Source organism: Cygnus atratus, chromosome 1, assembly GCF_013377495.2.
Source record: "Cygnus atratus isolate AKBS03 ecotype Queensland, Australia chromosome 1, CAtr_DNAZoo_HiC_assembly, whole genome shotgun sequence".
Lineage (NCBI taxonomy): Eukaryota > Metazoa > Chordata > Aves > Anseriformes > Anatidae > Cygnus > Cygnus atratus.
This window is the reverse complement of record NC_066362.1, coordinates 165,407,698-165,427,905: the sequence shown is the minus strand read 5'-3', so window position 1 is coordinate 165,427,905 and position 20,208 is coordinate 165,407,698. Positions and strand designations below refer to the sequence as shown.

The window sequence follows — 20,208 nt, the reverse complement described above, 5'->3', positions numbered from 1 at the left end:
GTGATGTATTCCTACTGAAGCTCTATGGTGCTATATAAATCCATTGCTCTCACACTTCTGTGTGCTGACAGCACTTCCCTGTCCTCTGCAGGAGGGACTGCAGCATCCTTTGCCTGCTGGGTGCACTGGGGACAGCCCGGGGAGGAGGCAAAACAGAGGAAGGTGCATTAAAGAGAACGACCAGGAAAAACTAGAGTGCTCATTACCAAATACATCTCCCAGTACAAAAACAATTGCCATACAACCCCCTGCTCTTTGGGCAACCGCATACCGCCCAGAACAAAGCACACTGCTGGCGCCTCCAGACTATTAATAATAGTAAGGTATGTGCTACAGCAGGAGGGAGGACTGCAAGGGGTGGTGCTCCACGGGGCTGGCATAAGGAATGGATCTGCTCCAGGCTGCCTGCCAAATGCATCGGAAAACTTGACTTTTCCAGGGGCTGCCAAAGGATGCTTTTCTCCAGCCGGCAGTACTCCTGCGAGGACTTCTGCCTGCAGAAGGGAAGTATTTCTGCTTGCTCTCCAGCCTCTCCAACCATTACCGCTGCATCCTGATGAAATGGGGTCACCGGGCTGGTCACCCTGCCTGCCCTCGCTATAACAGCTTCTGCTTCATGCCCAGGGGCGTATGCAGAGGTCACCAGCCAGTGAGTAAATACCTGATAAAGAAATTATTCCAACTAGCCCCTTAACTCAAGGGGATGCAAGAGGGATGGCAGAGCCAGCTGCAGGCACTATTCGGGTTTGCCCACAACCCACTGCGAATGCAGAGAATAGGATATCCCACCAGATACAGAGGAGAGAACAGAATAATTCTGTTTGTTTCGAAGGAAACATCTCAGTCCCTGCTATTGGTCTTATACTCCAGAGGTTTTGAAAGGCATGAAAGCAGTAAACCAGCACTGAGAAAAGAAGGGGCAAAAAGGGCTAACAAATAACAATGATAATATCTATCAGTGCACATTTTAGCTTAGGGAGACATGTCCAAGGGAAATAAACTAAATAATCATGAAGAACCTTCTGCAGTTACAGTCTTGAATCACCTTTAGGTTTCCACACACATAAACTACCTCCAGGATGCCATGTGTCCCTGCTAGGGCTCTTTTCCCACTTCAGATGCCTGACAAACTGCAGAACAACATATCCTCGCAGAGAAACGAAATCCCAGATTCCTGCCTTACTTAAAAGGATTGCAGACGACTAGCTGCTAGAAGCATTACTAAATATGTTGATGGTTCATTCCTGAGTTTACTCTCGTTACTGCTTGTGCTTCTGGTTTCTGTACCACAGGAACGGTCGGGCAGGCACTGCGCACACTTGCTGTTGTGCAGATCTGCTGCAACACCACATTTTCACCGGCAGAGCTGATCGAGGCTTCCCAGTTCATTTCTCCCAGCAGCCTGGCCCTGCTCCTGAGCTGTACTGTGGTGCATTGAGAGATAGCCCAGCTCCCTGAGAATGTGCCTACAGACCTTGTCTCTATACAACCTTCAGCTTTCAAACCACTAACGCTGACTCCACAGGTGGGAAGAGGCAATTTAGCTTCCTTGTGTACCGAGCAGAAAGCATTTGAGATACCATCTATTTTTCAGAGGATTACGGCTACCAAGCGTCTATCTTAAGACATCAGCCCGCCTCACAAATACAAACAAGCAGTTAGAGTTTCCAGGGACACATTATCTCACGCTACGGGATATGGCAATGGGTTAACCTAAGTCTTGGAGATAGTATTTCGAAACTGGTTTTGTGGAGGCACTATCACCTCCTAGATATAACTGTTTTTATTAAATAAAGTAGTAATAAACAAAAGCAACAACATCTTTAGGAGTTTCCTCAAAATAAATGAATAAATAAATAAATAAGGTCTTGAGGATTCCTGGGAGCTTTTCTTGTGCACTAAAAATGCCTACTGTGAAGTCATGCTGTCCCAGTGGGTATGCCCAGAGATCGCAGAGCCTGCACTGCCTCTGTGCCGGCTGCCCCCAGCTCTCTGACTGGAGATGTCCCTTCCCTGCCCAAATAAACTCCACGTGACGTCGCAAGCTGCTTCTTTTAGAGAAAAGCTTAACTGAATTAGCACCTCACTCCAGCCTGGCTCCTATACTAATAAGAAAGTCTGTGAGCATTGCCCCGAGATGTCCCTATGGAGGGCCAACCACAGCTCCTCTCTTCAGACCAAGCGCACCCCTGCACTTGCACAGCGCTGTTCTCGCAGCACTCTTTATTAACGTTTTTCCCAGGACGGCTGCCACAGCTGAGCCGTTCCGCACAGGTTTTCTGCTCGGTATGGGGGGGTGTGAGGCAGGGGGTGTTAATTATACAGCAAGATGGAGCGGGGCCAGGCAGCCCCTCTGGCGAGCGGTCTCCTCCGCGCGCAGCCTCCTTCCTGCTGTGCTGCAGCCACAAGGATCACCTGTTGGTCTTGGCGCCCGCCCAGCCTGGGGCCTAGCGGAAATGACAGAATCAGCGAGAAACGAGAGCCAGCTTGTGTTGCAGCTACCCAAATGAGGGAAATACAAAAACAGATGATGGCAACGTGACCCGGCTGCTGCAGGCAGGAGCCAAGAGGGGGTGGGGTGGAGAAGGGAACAGAGGAAGGAGGAATATATGGGGGGGACAGAAAAAAAAAAAAAAAAAGCAGACCACTAAAAAAGAAGCTTTTTTTTTTTTCTGCTGGGTCTTTCTCCTTTCTCTTTTCACATTCAGCACAGCAAAAACATAAAGAGTTTTTCCTCCCTCCATACGAGCACCTGCCAATGTGAAGAACTACCTTACCTTGCTCCTGCTCCTGCTGGGGAGGTCGCGTCTTTCCATCTCCTAAAGGAGAGATTTCAAAGGGATATTCAGATACAGGCAGCAGAAACAATCTGCCCTTTTCAGACAGGCTTCTCTCTGTCCTGCGACACACAAACGGTTCAAGGATCTCTCACAGGTTTGTGTCCGGAATCCCCTCTGCCATAAAAACAGCACTCAGCAAAGCCTTGTATTTGGGAATATTTGGGTGAGCTGCAGCATCATGAAGCAGAAGGATTAAGCAAAACTTGCCTCTTGTATTGTTCTTCTGAACAAAAAAACAGCTAAGAAACCACAGAGAAGCTATTACTAACAACTTCAAGTAGAGGACTGTTGTCCTTTAAATGATAAAAATACGAGCTCTGATTATACATTACATCTCCAGACATAACTAGCTTCATACAAGCTCTTGGAACACTCATTTACGCCAAGCACAAACCATCCTGACATCTGAAATTTCCAGGGTAATTTCTCCAGACCCTTGAGTTCAGACATATTTCAACATAATAAAGGCATACTCCCTTGAAAAGCTTAACAGGCTTTAAATGGGCTTTTGAAAGATTTTTAATTATTATTATTTTTTACACAATAATTCTTAGAAACAGTAACAATAAAAGCAGGAAAAACTTAATTTGTAAAAGGAAGTTTTTCCTCTCCAAGAGCAATAGAATGGATCCCCAGAGCTTGCTGCTTCCAGAGGAAAGCCTTCATAAACAATGAATAATGCACATTGCAATTCCTTCATAATCCTTCAAACACACCCAGCATCGAGCAGTTTCTGTGGCTTGGCCCTTAAGCTGCAGCACTTTTTTGCCTTGCCCTCTCCAGTTTCACCAGCTTCCTCTATTTCTCTTCTTTCCAACAACTAGGTAGGCAAGCAGAAGCAGGATTCGAGTAGTGGGAGCAAGCTGGGGCTAATTTGCACATTATGAATTATTCAGGCGCTCCTGATTCCTGCACCTGCACAGAGGCAGGAAGCTTGCAAGGAGCAGTCATTACTCTTCTCTTGGGTTTGCACAAGCTCGGTTACTGCTCAGACACTTTGTTCTGTAACTAAGGGCTTCAGGTCTTGCATTAAGTAGTGGAAATGGGGAAAAATAAATAAATCTCACGTCGTCAACCCCACCCCCCCCCTTCCACTGCCCCATACCCAGGATAATTATTCCGTCCCTTCCGAGACAATGAGAGTGTGTATCAGAATGCTGAATTCATCTCACATGTGCTAATCCAGATCAGAGCATCAGCAGAGAAAAACTGTGTGTGCACGAGCTGGTCTTGTCAGATATTTACTCAGCTGTATTAGTCTGTGTGTTTGAACTTTTCCCTAGCTCAGGGCATCAAGTATTTCACATGCTAACTTGATCATTAAGGCATCCTTCTTCACAGACGATACAGCAGAAACACATTTTCTCCTTGGCCTTCTGGCTAACGTCATGGGTACTGACACTTTAATGCTATTAGAAGAGTCTATACTGGGCTTTCAACAGGATGGATTTAACCATAGGTCTTTTCCATCTTCATCTACCACTATCTTGGTAAACAAAACATGACACCTAACAGCAAATCCTGATATGATCCGTGAATTTAAACAGCCGTTAAACACATTTGCAGAGGGCAGATACAAACCAATTAGCAGTATAAATATTTCAAGGTAACAATGAGATTTTTTTTCAGTTGATATGCTAAGGCGAAGAGATCTGAAAGTACCATGCAAGTTCAAAGCAGCAAACACCATCCTTATCCTTACTGTATCTCATGCCCATAGTTGCACTGAATATATCTGGGTCTTGTCCTTTATTAACATGCCATCATCAACAAGTTTTCAAGTTAAAAGATGGTCTCATTAATCACAGGCAGCTAAGCATCATGCTTGGAGTGATTCAGTACGACAGATCTGCAGCAACTGATAACGAAAAATCTTTAATCCCCTGTTCCAAAATAACAAGTCAAACACGAGTGTTAAGCATTCAGAAAGGTACAGTCAATCCTTATCAAATCTTCGCTCTTCTCTCCATGCCTAAGGAAGTTAATTCAGCTTTCTTTTGCTGCAGAATGCGTGAATGGCCCTATCGCATTCCTTTCCAATAATAGGTTCTCCAGCTCTTTTTAGGGTATTTTAATTGGGCATGTAAACACATTTTATTCTTTGATGCTCTTTCATTCAGCATCATTAATCCCCAGCATGAAATCAATAGACTTACAACACTTAATCACATCAAAACGCAACATACAAACCCACAAATGACTTTAGCTCATCACACAGTGAATAGTTTGCAAGTTGGAAACTATGCCTTCTTTTTTTGCCTTGGGATTCAGCAAACCCTAAGCAAGTCTTTCACAGAAGTAAACAGATTCTCTCTCCAAGTATCTGCCATTAGGCCAAAAGAAAAAAAAAAAAGAGTTGTTGATAAACAAAACATGGGATTTTATGTTTGCTCTGTCATCTCTCTTCATCCCTTGCAGTCACTTATGAGAATAAGTGCAGGCCTTACAAGAAATTCTTATACTTGTTTTAAAGCAACCTCTTGGCAGCATGCATGTTTAAAAATGTTTTTTAAAGGCTGCACTAGCTGGGCTACAGAATATACTAGAGTTGCAAAGGAAGGGAAAAACATCTTTGCAGGTGTTTATTTTCCCTTTTTTAATGGTTACCACATATTGTTTTTCCACTTGAAAAGAATGTGTAAGGGGCAACAATCACCTTTTTTTTAAAAAAACAAACAAACAAAAAAAAAACCATTTGCTCTACCTTTACATATGATTTCTAAAGCCAAAGGGATACACAAAGTGACAAGAAACTCTTTAATGGTGTAGAAATTGTGGCTGAGATGTAAAAATTAAGGACAGCCAGTTCCATCATCTGATAGACAAAAGGGAAAAAGGAATCCTCCAGATAAAGGAACAATAACTTTAATTCTTGTACTTTAAAAACATTTTTTAAAATTGATTTAAATTAAAAAAAATAAAAAATATATAAATATATAAATAAATAAATAAAACATTTTAAAAACTGCTCATTTGAAAGAAGAAAATACAATTTTAAAAGTGAAATATTTGAAGGAGGTGTGGAAACCAGCATGCTGAAACCTTGCTTTGCAATGCAGGCACACAAAAGCCTTCCCTACATCCGTGACCACATTCCCAGCCACTGTCGCATCAATAGGCATACCCAGCATGTCCCGAAACTCATGGGGTCCTTCACTGTAACACCAGAGCTTCTTCAGGCACTACCACAAGACATATACTCACTCTGGGAGGTGCCCATTTTCCATCTACAGGCAAAGGCAATGTCCTGAACTTTGCCTACATCTTGTGAAGAAACCCCAAAACAGAGGCAGAGTTTTGATGGTGGTGGCACTGGCAACTTCCTGCCTTGTACCCATGTGTTCATGTGTTTTTGGCCATAGAAGGAGAGATGTTGGTTGCAGTCCTCAGACAGAAGGGCTCATTTGGCATCTCCCCCATCCCAGAAATAAACCGCCTGAAAGGACACTGGGTCTTCTGCATGAGCACCGATGGAAACGAGGTTACTCTGCCCCAAGGAATGCAAGAATCACAGGGATAAAAGCTGGGCAGAAAAGGGGGATCCTGGCTCCATAATGGAAATCTGGGCACTCAGCTTCAAGAAGGAAATGGTGAAAGCTCTGTTTCAGTGTCCAGGGCTGTTTCTGTTCTAACACTGCTCCAGGGAACTAAGCCTATAGCTCCAGTCCTGTCCACACTCAGGCAGGATTCAGGCTCTGCTTACCCACTCTCCTCATCCTCTGCTCCTTGTTTAAACAGTGCACTATATTCAGTAAGAAGGGAGATAAGAAACTCCACCATCCCACAAATATCCCATGTGATTAGGCCTGTGTGAGGATCCTAATGATTAAAATGTCTCTGCAATGCTTGTGCTGAGAACACAGGTCTCACCTGACAAGCTAAGTTAACGATGTTCCTCTGCAAAAAGTGGGAGCACTGCTGTTGGTGCTACCAGCTTGTTTCTCAAAAGAATCATACCTACTCTGTTATCATCCAGAAAAAGCTGTGAGGACTACCTCGAAATGAAGTAGATGCTTTTAGTTCCTGCTGGTCCCCTATACAGTCCCTAAAAACTTTTCTAATGTGACTGGGCTGGTATTCCTATGGAAGCATTTAAGCTCCCTAGACAGGAAAGAGAAGTATACAGCTAAATCAGATGGGTAAGACCTTTGACCACTCCTGAGGCGTGTGTCTCCAACGATTATAAGAGGGAATTCTGGAGTCTTTCTTCAGAGGTCAGAGCACCCTGCAGAACTTAACCTTAACCTACAGGCAAAAGTTGGTGTCTCAGTTAGGCACAAGTGCTTTTTGCTCAAGGTTTAAAAAAGTTTTATGAGTGTGAAATGGAGGTACCACTGCCTCCAGTGTAGCACAACACGCTCTCAGAACAGCTGAGTGAAGGAAGGAGAAATTTCCTAGCAGGTATGACTAATCTGTACTTTACTGCAAGTATCTGGAGTCTTAGTGACCTCCTGATTTTGCAGTTTTTCTCCACTGAAAGTAGTATTTATGCACTGAGCTGCAAGGAGGAAAAGGCATAGATTAGGGAATTGCTTCAAACTCTTTGGCTATCCTAGATGCATTTATTTTTTATTGCCTCAGTTTAAAAAAAAATAATATAAAAATGAGCTAAAACTAAAGTATGTAACAAGGACATTCCAAATCAGGCAAAGAGAAGATTAGCATTTTCTTCTGGCAGTTACATTCTATTTATTATCATCATCATTCTTTATTATTTTTCCTTAAAAATGATCCAGATTGTTTCCCCAAACATGTTGCTTTTAATGTTTGACAGAGGCTAGATTCACTCATGGTTGAAAGCAATCAAAATTCAGGCAAAATAATTTATTATTCTAAAATCCAGTGCTCTGCAGTTACAATTTGGTGCTAGAGATGAATTGCAAGTACCGACCTGGGCCTCACATTCCTAATGACTTAATGGGAGTCCTAACAAGTGAAACAGTGTACTTTGCAATGCTTATTTTCTTTTAAAACTGGTGACAAATGGGAAGTACTACTTTGAGCTAGCCTTACAAACAGCAGGAATAAAACAGAACAGCAGAAACGTTTGTCTTTGAATAGAGGAGAGTCAAAGCAAACTAAGGTGAAAACAGTGTCTGGCACGGTAATTCAGATCAGTGAAGTCATCCAACTCCATAGCAGCCTGACCCCAACGCAGCCCCAGAGCTACAGCTGCCAGCTAGACAGCTACTAGCCAACAAACTAGCAGAGGTGCAAGCCAAGGAGCCAGCAATGAACCCATGTGCCAGTGCAGGAAAGCTATATTCCAGAATTTGGCATCTGGGTCCTTCAGCTGCCAAACATCTCCCATCTGGCTGAGTCTGTGGAACCAGGTGTTAAAAAAATAGAAAGGGGGGGGGGTGTAAATTACACAAGATAAAAGCAGTACTGCCTCCAAGACACCAATGATAAAGAGGCACGTTGTGCCTGCCAACACCTGAAATTCCCATATGACATCACTTTGTCAACAGTGAAATGGTGGACCGGGGTACTTCTGGATCAGGAGAGGCAGTATGGACAAAATACTCAATGTACCACAAGAAAAGAGTAGTTGACATGTATGAACTGGAGCAACAGTCCCAGCCTGTGGCCATCCATGGAGGTCATCAGATGCAGAACGCATGGGATCGGTTTTGAGTAAAACTAAGCGATTTCATGAGCGCAATATGAACAACCTACAAAAAATGTTTCTTCAAGACTTTGTGATCCACTCTGTTCCCCCGCTGTCACAAAGAAAATCAAATATCTGTGAATGTTTTTGCACTCTCATAACTAAAACACCATCATTGTGAGTATCATTTTATGGAAAATAGCTTTCTTGAAATTCAGGGGGAAAACATAACTTTAGTAAGAAAAAAATGAAAAAAGGAAGAGAACTGAGGATGCGTAAAATTTCATTCAAATGAAATACATACACTCACATAGCTCTATTTAATTGTAACAGTTCATTTCTGACAAGTAGTTAGTGTTCCTAAGCTGTTAATAGCTCTATACTCCAAGAAGCAAGACCAGCTGTGATGAATACTCCTAGCAGTGCAAGAAGTGTTAAGTGAACCATAGGAATTCATAATTTTAGGTGATACACTGATTAAATTTAAATTCATCTCATTGGCCTCACTTCCACCTTTCACCCTACAGATAGGTCCACATGGCCTAAACAAGGTTTGACAGATGTGACCTTCCTGAACAATTTGCTCCATTATTTTAAAAAGACACAGAAGACCCTATATCTCTCTTCCAAGTTTAGGGTTTTATGAACAGCTATGTGCCTTACCAAAATATTATATTTCAGCCTCATCTCACTCCAGTCAGAGCCAACAAATTTGCAGTTGTTTAGAGCACTGAGATGCCCCATGCAATCTTCATCTACTTATAATCATCCAGGCTGTTCAGGGGGTCTTACTAATAGGATATCATGTTCTTTGTTGTGGTATGTGTAAATTCACAATGAATTTTTTGAGCAAATTATTGACAACATAAAAACTTGAGAAAAAAATTGACAACATAAGCCTCTCTTGAAAATGCTTCCTGTAGAATAGAAGTGTTTATATAGACTATTATTAACAATTATAGCTGAGTCTGTATCTAAAATTGTATGTGCAAAACATTTATTTATTTATTAATACTTATTATCATTTATTTATTTATTAACACTTTGAGAAGTTAGTAGTTTCTTCAGCATAATTTCTGAAGCTATACTGATACGTTCAATTACACTGAAATTTTGAGTGGAAACTTCTAAAAGGAAATTCTATTTTATTATTGTTTAAATAAAAATATCTTCTCAAGGCATCAAATTCTGTTAATAATGTTATATTTTTATTCTCAAGTAAATCTCAAAAGCTTTGTACGGGTCTTAAAAGAGAAGTTGCTGCTGCTACTTTGAGAGTGTTTGAGTAATAAAATCCTGCAAATTTTTAATATAAATATACTAGTTGTAACGCAATTAACTGCAAATTGGTGACATGAGGAGACTTGAGGAACGACTTCGGTATTTGACTACTCATTAGCAATTTGAAAGTGTAATTGCTCTTAAACATGCCATCTTCTTAATTTTCTTATGAAGCTTAGATCTGCTTATAAACATGAAGAATTAGATTTCTGATGCAATTTATTTGCTTGTAGTGAATGTAGGAAGTTGTTTCTCCTTTGGTACTCCACAGATAGAGGTTCTGTGGATTACTAAGAGTAAACAAAGTAGAGAGTTGATGGGTTTACACTTGTCACATAACACAAATCCAAAGAAATCTTTTTATGGGCCCACAAAACAAAGGAAGAGATGAGGACAAACAAGCAAACACACCGAGAGCTGACATTTCGTTGTATACCATTTTTAAACCCAATAAAGCATGAGCAATGAATCCAACAAAAACAGCATCCCTGACAGCACTGGTACACCTGTTCTGTCATGTATGACATGTATGTGCGAGGTGCACCCAAGGCACCTGATGGTGTTACTGGTATTACAACACTTGCTGGAACCTCCCAGTGGACTTCGGTGTAAACTCTGCACTCTAAAGCAGGTTATCTACTAGGCACATTACACAGCAATGTTTTAAGATTTTGGCATCCTTGAAAAAACAGCAAGGAGATGTTTGCAAATACCTCTTCCTACATTTTACAGCTTTGCTCATCTACTATTTCGTGGTAATTGACAATGACCCATTAGAACATATGTTACGTTGGTCCACGTTAACCTTGGGTAAAGTAAGTTATTACTCAATTTCAGTAGGCTACTTTGGACATTTTCAACTGCATTATCAAACATTAGACAGGATTCTTCTTTGCTATTCTCATATTTTATTTACTAGGATTTGGAAAAATTGCAGTTTTCCCACAATGCACACCACCACCCTCCCAGCCCCCAGAAGATGAAACACAAAACCAAAAATCAACTTTGGACCTTGCCCAGCCCCACATATCCCCCAGCCATGACATAAAGAGGGAAAGAAACCTGAAAGGTACTGCTACTAGGCTTTGTCAATAAAACAGAACATTATATAATACACAATAAAATGCTTCATACCTGGAGTTGAAAAAACGAAAAGGGTTAGCAGCTGACCTGGCACAGCCCCACATGCTCTCTCTGGAAATTGAACACAGACAATTAGGAATTTTAAGTTACCCCAAACAATTGCAGGGGACTTAGACAAAATTGAGGAATACTTACTGCAAAGTAAGCACACGGCCTCAGCATGGAAGGGATTTAAGATTTTTCCATTCATTTTAAAACTCCTCCTTAAACTGAAATTGCACTGTAGAGGCCCCAGCTAATACTAAACAGGTCATTAGGAGCTCTGCCATTAATTTGTGTGGGAGTAGAGTCAAGGCTTAAGGGCCCAGGTGTCACTTGGTGGTGGTCATTCTGGATCATAGTGGATCACATTTTCTCATTAAAAAATAATCAGTGACCAAGAAGAAAACATTAAGGAGAATCTTGAGCAGACAGACGTTGTGTGAAGAGGGAATAGAGGCTAGAGCACACATCCCCTCCCAAAATTGTGCTGCTTAAGCAACATTATTCCTAACACATCATAGAATGACCTAGCCATAAATGCTTTTACTTAAAACTGAGACTCCAGGGAAAATAGATAATCTGCTATGATATTATCTGGAATATTGAACAATACAAATGTACTATGTAATAGCTGCATAAACCCTCATGCTGTGATTTGGACTACATGGAGTAGTCCTTTTCACTGACAACTTCTGATCTACTGCATGTACTCAAACAAGAAGCAACAGACAGCTGGCTTTCTGAAAAAGTTCCACCATGTTAGAAAAGAAAAAAAGAAAAACCTGTAGAAAGCCAAGTCTATGAATAACCCACTTTAGTCCTTCCCTCTGTGGTTTAGACCTCAGATGTACCACAAAATTAGTCTGAGGACAACGCCCAAGAAGCTAGCAAAAAATATTAGAATAATAACATGAATCATAAAAAAATGTTATAGCACACTAGCCGTTCATTGCATTTGCACTGCAAACATTTTGGATTCTTTATAGCGATCAGTTAAAATGCTCAGGTTGGCACAGTAATTGTTGAAAGTGAAAAGGAAACTTGCAAAGAAACTTCTCTAGATTTATCTAACTGCTCTTACCTTTGGCCCTTGGTAACCTGTGGCCTAACTTGGCACCTCAACATTTACAAATAATCTGTTTTTTTTTCCCAAGATTTTGCACTGCATCCTTCAAACCTCTCACATTTCTATGCTTGAAGTGTACAGTAAATATTTGTCTTCTTTACTGTTTGATTTTGCCATTTGCTAAATGATAAATTTCTGATAATGACAGAAATCTGCCACCAAAATGACAAAAGGCTGCAAAGAACCTTCATAGCAATCTGTAATTTGTCAGCTCTATCATGGCCTGACATTGCTTTTCCCACCCGTTTTCTCCACTCCACACGTAGAGTTCCTGCATTCTGCAGAAGTGCATCTGAGGTATGTGTCCCATGAGATCACTAGATACAGGTTTATTTCACAATTGCACCAGTAGGTAACCAAAGGCACTGGACAAAACCTCCCCCGCCCCATTAACCCTCAACTGAACTCAACGTGCATTGGAAAAATGGTAACTGGAAACCGTGCCATTGACCGTTCTCTCCCATGTCACTTAATTTATAATCGCCTTTTAGCTTACTCCATGTCTTACTAAAAAAATACTTATTCCCAAAGCTAATACAGACAGCAATACATTACTCTGAAACCATGACTAAACTTTGGACAATTATTTTCATAAAGTTCCATTTTTAACACATAAGCAATATGGCAGGCAAAAAATACAGCTGGTGAAGATGAGAAGTGTTTGCATGCTGAATTTTTGCCAATGGGAAATTCAGCAGACAATTAAAACTCTGGTAAGAACTTCCAGTATCTAGGCACTAAAGAGAAAAACCACCAGAAAATCCATCTTTCAAAGAACCCAAAAGACACCTAAAACTTGCAATGTTCCCCTTGGTTTGGCCTGAAAGCCAAAAGGCTGTGGCTCGCAAGTGGGACAACTTAGACTGAGATGGCTGATGAGTTTCCTGCCCCTAGTTGGCTGCCTTATTCTCACTTTACTAACATCTGAGTGGGACAAACAAGTTTACAAGCCACATTTTCAGATTAAAATGTACCTTAAAATACCATTCATGTTGGGGTGGATGAGGAATAGAAGGGAGAGACTGGCATTTAAGTGCATGCCTATGCATCCTGTCTGGACAGTTGAGCACCTACCTCCCACCCCAACACTGCTCTGATCCAGAAGCCCAACCCTTGCCTCCGGGGCTGAAGTTTTTCTGTGCTCTGGAAATGGCTAAAACACACTCGACAACATGGATTCAGCATAAAAAGGGATCTCTAATAGTCACTTTCCAATGCAAAATACCAGTGTAGGAGGAAAAAGAAGAGAAAAAGGATGTTGTGGGGCCACTCCTGGGTATCTTTTGCATCCTAGCCTTGTATTCTGTTGGCAAAGTTGGGTATCTGGCTTCCTGAGTCAGTGTGCTAACCACTAGTTTTTTATGCCAGAGGTAGGTGGCTGCACGACTGCTGCCCTTGCCCATCATATCTTTAGAAGGAGTGGATCCCCTCCTGTGAGGCTGCTAGGAAGAGGCATTAACCAGAGCATTTAACTCTCTGCTGATGATACTAAGGGAGTGCTGATGCCTTGTGTAGGTGCTCTGAAACTGCTGGAGCCAAACACATATTTTATAACTTTACACTGCTTCCACCAGGACCCCAAAGTTGACAGTCCACACCTTGTCCCAAGTGCCTGCATGGTTCATCCTGGCTCTGAGCACATGTAGTTCATGCACATTGTATGGGACTAGTGGTATCTCTATGGCATGTGGTACATTAACAGGCGTGTGCCCATTACAAAACTGCATGTTCTTGGCGGAGTGTGCTATTAGGATTCAAACACATTTGCAAGCAAGACTATGCCTTAGTGGTGGCTAAGAAGCTCAGAGAAATTATATAGTGATACAAAATAAAAAAAAGTCAGGCAGTGGAAATGCTGAGTGCAAAGGGAATCAACCTCTCTAGCTAAGCAAATAATTTACTAAACATTATCCTGTTCTTCCACTTTCAAAACCTCTGTGATTGAGATTTGTGTATATTCAGTCATTATTCTAGCTCCTCTTGTGACTTATTTGACTCTGACTCTTTGGCCACCTGACCAAAGAGAAAGCTATGGTCATCAGCTCTCTCGTTTTTGGGTTCTGCTTGAAATGCTGGAGGTTTCCCCATGCAGCAGCCACTGTAGACAAGCCTTAGGATGAGCATTTTTTCAGGGCAGCCTCTGACCTGCCAGCCCACTCCATTCTGCCTGAGCTTAATGACACAGGCTAAGCAAGAGTGGGTTTGATCCACTCTGGTCTCCTCTTTAGTTTCTTCCTGCCTCAGTTTTCCTATTTCCATGCATCACTATACTGCAGCAGCTCAGTATATCCCAGGGGGATAAATAAATAAAAATGTTGCCCAAAACTTCATTCTTGACGTGTCTTTTGTGTGTCATGGCTACAACAAAGAAGCTTGACTCTGGCACTTGTGACTGTTGTTACTTCTGACACACCTCAGCATTAGACATTGTCTCAGCCACTGATTTGCTTTATCTCTTATTTCAGCCTTCAGTTCCGTTCATTTTGCCTAGAGTAACTTCATATGTGTGGTTGCTTTAAGCTCCAATTATCCCTGCCTTGAAGTGTCCAAAATAGTAATGGTCATGTCCTCGGCCACATACCCATGGACAACGACACCTTTTCGGCACAAGGGCTCAGCACAAAAATTTCTTCTATATCCATCATCCAGGAACCTCCTGTCATTCCTCTTTACCTGAAGCCTAAAAAGAACTTGCTGTGAGAAATGAGGTTGCAGTGGAGTGACTCTTAGTGAAACAGGATGGAGCTAATAAAGGGGAAAACCCAGGACAACCTTTCCCCATTGTGAAGAAGAAAGGAGAACAGTAGAAAAAATACTTTTTTTTTTTTTTTGAGTCTTGTATTCACATGCTTACTCAATTATGCCTGGCTAAATGGTGTTCCTGTCTTAAGAGTGCCCTCCTTTGCATGCCTTTTACATATACCTGGGACCTACACAACTTCCTTCATGTTTTTGCATTCACTGATCTGAACACTCAGGAAACATTTTTCATATGTTGGTATGAACACTGCTATTAAGAATTAATTGTGCTGCATGTTTGTCTGTCACAAAATCACAGGAACTGCCATATGGAAAAGGAAAGATAAAAACTTATCTGATCTAGATAATGAAAAAAGAAGTAATTTTGGCTCAAGTGACAGCAGAGGACAATGCTCTTTCTTTTTCTTATCAGTAAGTCAAGGTAGCAGTTCACTGAGGTAGTTTTATTCTGGCTTTTTCTGGCAGAGTTCTGCTGTCTAATCCACGCTGACGAGTATTTGCTGCAGCTCTGAATTTCTTAATGCACACCTCTCTGCCTCTGTTTTCTGTGCTGATTTAGAAAGAAAATACAGAAAAAGCTGAACAATGAATCATCGGGGAAATTCCTGCCAAATAGGCACACAAACTGCTAACTGGGTAGCAGTCATACATATTGTTACTTATAAGTCATATTATTTCAGTGTCATGCTCTTGAAGCAATTACATAATGCATCCTTCTCCATCAATAAAAGGCATTTCACATATCTAACCACTAATGACTAGAGCTTCACTCTGGAGCAACACAGAGCAGTGGATTTAGCGTGGGACTAGATCCCAGCTCATCCTCTGCTTTGCTGTGTGCCTTGAGCAAGTCACTAACCTGCAGATAATTATAATATTTGAACACACAGGGGACCCGTACAATTTAATTAGTTAATGTTTGCAAAGCACTCCAAAGATAAAAAGTGCTATATGAATTATAACCATACTCTATTGTTTTGGGGCTTTTTATTCCAAGGCACACTTGTGTAAACATGTTTAGTGATGTAAAATCCCAACAACGACAAAGTTTGATAACTACCTTGAAATGATTGGCACTTCGTGGACTAAAATTAAAATGAATTAACAAATTTAATCTATTTTTGAGAAGACAATTATATGAGACAATTAAATATAGATACTGAACTGAAGCCAGGAAACAAGATCTTTGAAAGTTTGTTTGTGATGGATAAAGGTAATGAAAGAGACATACAGAAAGTTATCTGTGGACCCAAATGTTACAAGTAACTCTCTTGCTGCACTATACTGGTCTCAAAACAGGCCAAGTGTTACTTTTTTTTTTTTTTTCTTTTTAGCATTCAGATTTCTGTTATGGTTTCAGAATTAATTGTTAGATGCAATTAAGTTAATGGTAAAACTCATCTGGGCTTTAACAGGGCCGGGATTCCTTGGCTCTTTCAACTTATTATGCTTATTAATTTAAATATTTCTCTTCAAAGGAAAATATTACTCCTAGCAATGGTATGGTAAAATATGTATTGCAGCTCAGTGCCTACCACTTCAAAGTGATTCAAAAGAAGAGAGCAGATTTCCTAACGGCAATGCCTCCTTGCTCTAGACTCATCTATGAACAGTCACTGGTAACTTACTGTTGCAGGGTGGACAGGAAAAAAATATTTTTGTGTAGACCAAGCTGAAAGCTTTTTATTTTCACATTAGCTTTCTTCAGGGAATAATTTGACAATATCCGTCTCCTAATACACTGTCATTTAAGCAATACCATCCTTTCAAAGCAGGCAGCTATGGCAACTTCTTTGTAGAAGCTGCTTTTGATTTACAGTTGCCGTCCACCTGGCACTTGTTCCTAATGATCACTGGCTGATGGGAAATCTGTTATCCTGGCAAAAGGCTCTGAGACACATACAAGAGATTTTCACACCAACAATCCCAGAATCTCTGTGCATGCACAGAATGGCATCCTTTGATTTTATTGCCCAGCCTGTCAAGTTATTAAGTTTTTTTTTTTTGTAAAATGTGGCATATGCAAAAGGAAAAAAAAAAAAGAACCTTCTTAGAATAGTATAGGTCTACAAATAAGTTTGTAAAGTGCAATATAAATACACTATAGAAGTCAGCACTTCTTTACAGAGTTATCTGAACTGCATGTAAGTATAAATCATACTTAACAGAAGTGGCATAGGCCCCAAGTTTAGATATACTGGTTCAGTGTCTTCATGAGTCACAGACTTCTATCATGGCCTCAGAAAACACCATGGAGTACGATTCCTCACATAACTTTATAAGTCTTAAGGTTAACCATTCTCCCTAAGGTATTTGTCCAGGCTCCTTTATAACCATGGGGGAAGGCAGGTACCTCCAAAAGGCATGAGATGATTGAGAAGGGTTGGATGAAAGATGCAAAAATTGGACCTAGAAGTATGCACATCTCTACTCTACTACTGTGAAAATCCAAAACACTTGAGCTTAACTTTCAGGTAGCTTAAATTATGAGAGACGAACCTTGCTGCAAGGTTTAGTCCAAACTGCACCAGCCAGTACTGCTCAGGGGTTCCCTAAGCTGGCTGGGACACAGCACTCCTCCGCCAGCCCTTGTCCAACCCAGCAACACTTTTCACAGCACAGTCCCTTTCTTTTCTGCCACAGGATACAGATGTGAGATTGCTGACAAAAAATAAAACTAGGACAGAAATATCCACGAAGTGGGGGCATCAACCACAATACAGATGTTTGTCTGCCTTACTGGGCTCTACGTCACCAGTGCATCTCACTTAGGTATCTGCATACGCACCTCATTTTTAATGCTCAGTGAGTCAGATAGGTTTGTTCAGTGACTTGAAAGGGCTGAGGAGAAACACCATGCCAAAAGAGTCTGTGGGGAGGTCGGAGACTCACGGCCAATTCAGTTTTCTCTGTTTGGGGCCCCAGTGTCCCCCATGAGCATCGCAGCAACCAAGCAATCTTCTGCTCTTAGTTCTTACTGCGACGGAAAAAATTTACTGCAATGGAAAAACGCACCCCAGACTTGGCAAATCTTCATGAGAAAAGTCAAATTGAAGCTGATGTATTCCCACAATTTTACTTTAGACAAACTAGCATTCTCCAGTGAAAAAAATGCTTTACTGAGAAATTCTGGAGCAGCACTACTCAGCTCTCCGTGTGCAAAATCACCATCCAGTTGTGTGCCAGTTTTAAATTGAGCATTTGTTCACAGAGGGTGGATGTACCAGAGGAGAGAGAAGCAAAGCTCAAACAAGTACTGCCAAAACACTCTCACTTATGCTTCTTGGGAGACTCAGGACAAAGTATTTTGTCAGTAACTAGAGGAAAAAACTGAGGCAGAAGTTCCCTATAATGAATAGCACAATAGTAGTAATGATTGCAGCTGAAGCAGGAAAACAGATATTATCAGTGTAGAAAATGAATGGCTGATGGGAACAGACTTATAAACCTCAAAAGAGATAAAAATCAACACAGAAGTTGATTTACATTGAAGAAAAGGAGGGAGAAGAAAAGGTAAGAAAAAAAATCAGACTCAAAAACTACTTATCAACTTGGTACTGTGGCTGTGCTGTCTATCTGCTGTGGACTTTCTTTTTCTCTCGTGCAGTAACCAAAACTTTCTTCCGCTGTGTTACGATAATAAAACCCAGCAGAATTTAAAAATAAAGTAAGATGATCACATTAGCATTAATGTATCAATCACGTAACGTAGCCAAAGAGAACGGGTAGTAGGGTCAAAGCCCTCAATTTCATTTTCCTACAAGCACCCAGTAGCATCCAGCACAGCGCAAGAAAGAGTTCACACTAAAGGTCAGCACAGTCACATCCCAATGACAAATCACATTTCTATGAATTAACTGCAGCTATCACTACAAGTATTCAGGATTTCGTCTCTGAATTTTCTGTCTCTGCTTCATTCCAGAGAAACAAGAAGCTTACTCAAGCAACATTAGTTTATATGCACAGTCCATCTTCTCCTTGACGTGGAAAAATGGTTTCATCAAAAGGGTTCCCTCCACCTACACCATATAAGGAGCAGAAATGTCTGTAAGGCAGAAAGAGAAATTTCTGGATCTTTGGATTTTAAACAACACACTGGTCAAAAGCTCACACTAAAAACCACCCTCCCTCTGCCTCTCCCACTGCTGCCCTCAGTCTCTGCAGGTAGGAGAAATCACATGGCACGTGTGCTTGGGCGAGAGAGCTACATGGTCTGAAATGCTGAGGTTTTACGGTGCAAGTGTGCAGTGCAAGAAGAAGCTGAATGCCCTGTTCAAAGTTTGTGTTGCTGTGTGCTGTGGGATGGCTCCTGAGCCCCACTGCATCAGGGCAATGGAGGGGTGGGAGGGCTGCCATGCTGAGGGAACAGCACGCTGCCTCCAAAAGGGGAACTTAAAAAGTTTTACTGGTCTTCTAGGGCTTGACTAATGCTTTCTCTTTTCTTGGCTTCATAAAGAATTCTGGAGTGTATCTGAGATTTGACCCTGAATATATGATGCTATTCTGGCTGTGTAATAAGCACCCAGCATGTCAGGTATATAGAGGCAAATCTGTTCTTTGTTAGAGAGCTACATGTCAGAATGAGTTTGTAAAACATGCTACGAAAAGGATGAAATGTTGCTTACAGTGCAAAGCCCACTGAAATCCATATATCGTGGCAATATTTATTATCAACCAGAGCAAATTATCTGAGATTAATAAATTATTCCTAGTCCAAGTCATGGTAAAGCACAGGAACTGCCATAAAGCAGCACTCTCACATAAAGAAATTTCACCCAAGTGCCCTGCTGGAAATAATGACTTTGTTTATCTATAACTTTACATTATTGATTGGGTTTGCTGAACTGAAGAAGGACTATGAAGTAATTCTGAAAGAAGTACTGAGAAATCTGCAAGCTCTGCCAATATAAAGCTAGCAGCAAGAAGGCAATTTTCCTGAGAAAAAATATTCATACTTGGTTATTTTACAAATATGCAAGTGAATTACATTCTGTTTAAGTAAATAAGAGCTAATGCCAAACATGTGGCTCTTAGTGTTTGATTGTCAGAATTTTTACTGGTAAGATATTTTTTTTTCTAGTTAGACTATAGTGGACTTAAAACAAAGCAGAAACACAGGAGGATGCCTTCAGTTTTAGAGGACACGAAAAGCAAAGCTGTCACATAGGCATTCCAAACTGTCCTATGACCTAGCCACATAAGGGTAATTTGCAAGGCAACAAACTTAAAAATCATAGAATCATTAAGCTTGGAAAAGACCTTCAAGACCATCTGGTCCAACCATCCCCCTACCATCCAATATCACCCACTAAACCATGTCTGTAAGCGCCACCTCCAACCTTGCCTCGAACACCCCCAGGGTCGGTGACTCCACCACCTCCCTGGGCAACCTGTTCCAATGCCTGACTGCTCTTTCTGAGAATAAATGTCTCCTCATTTCCAAACTAAATCTCCCCTGATGTAGC

General features: G+C 41.2%; 1 protein-coding gene across 13 annotated transcripts in view; it reads right to left on the bottom strand.

The window, feature by feature from the left end:
• The window catches only part of KLF12 (KLF transcription factor 12), a 249,681-nt gene that overhangs the window by 55,432 nt on the left and 174,041 nt on the right, over positions 1 to 20,208 (bottom strand). For 8 of the 13 annotated variants that reach the window (XM_050712193.1, XM_035561280.2, XM_035561277.2 and 5 more), the window contains 2 exons: positions 10,867 to 10,926; positions 2,778 to 2,819 (listed from right to left, as the gene is read on the bottom strand). The exons of 1 other annotated variant lie outside the window; for it this stretch is intronic. In XM_050712193.1, coding sequence (XP_050568150.1) covers positions 2,778 to 2,819; positions 10,867 to 10,926 — 102 coding nt within the window. The remainder of the gene's footprint in view (positions 1 to 2,777; positions 2,820 to 10,866; positions 10,927 to 20,208) is intronic. 4 more of the 13 variants (XM_035561281.2, XM_050712172.1, XM_035561282.2 and 1 more) reach the window with 2 other exon arrangements.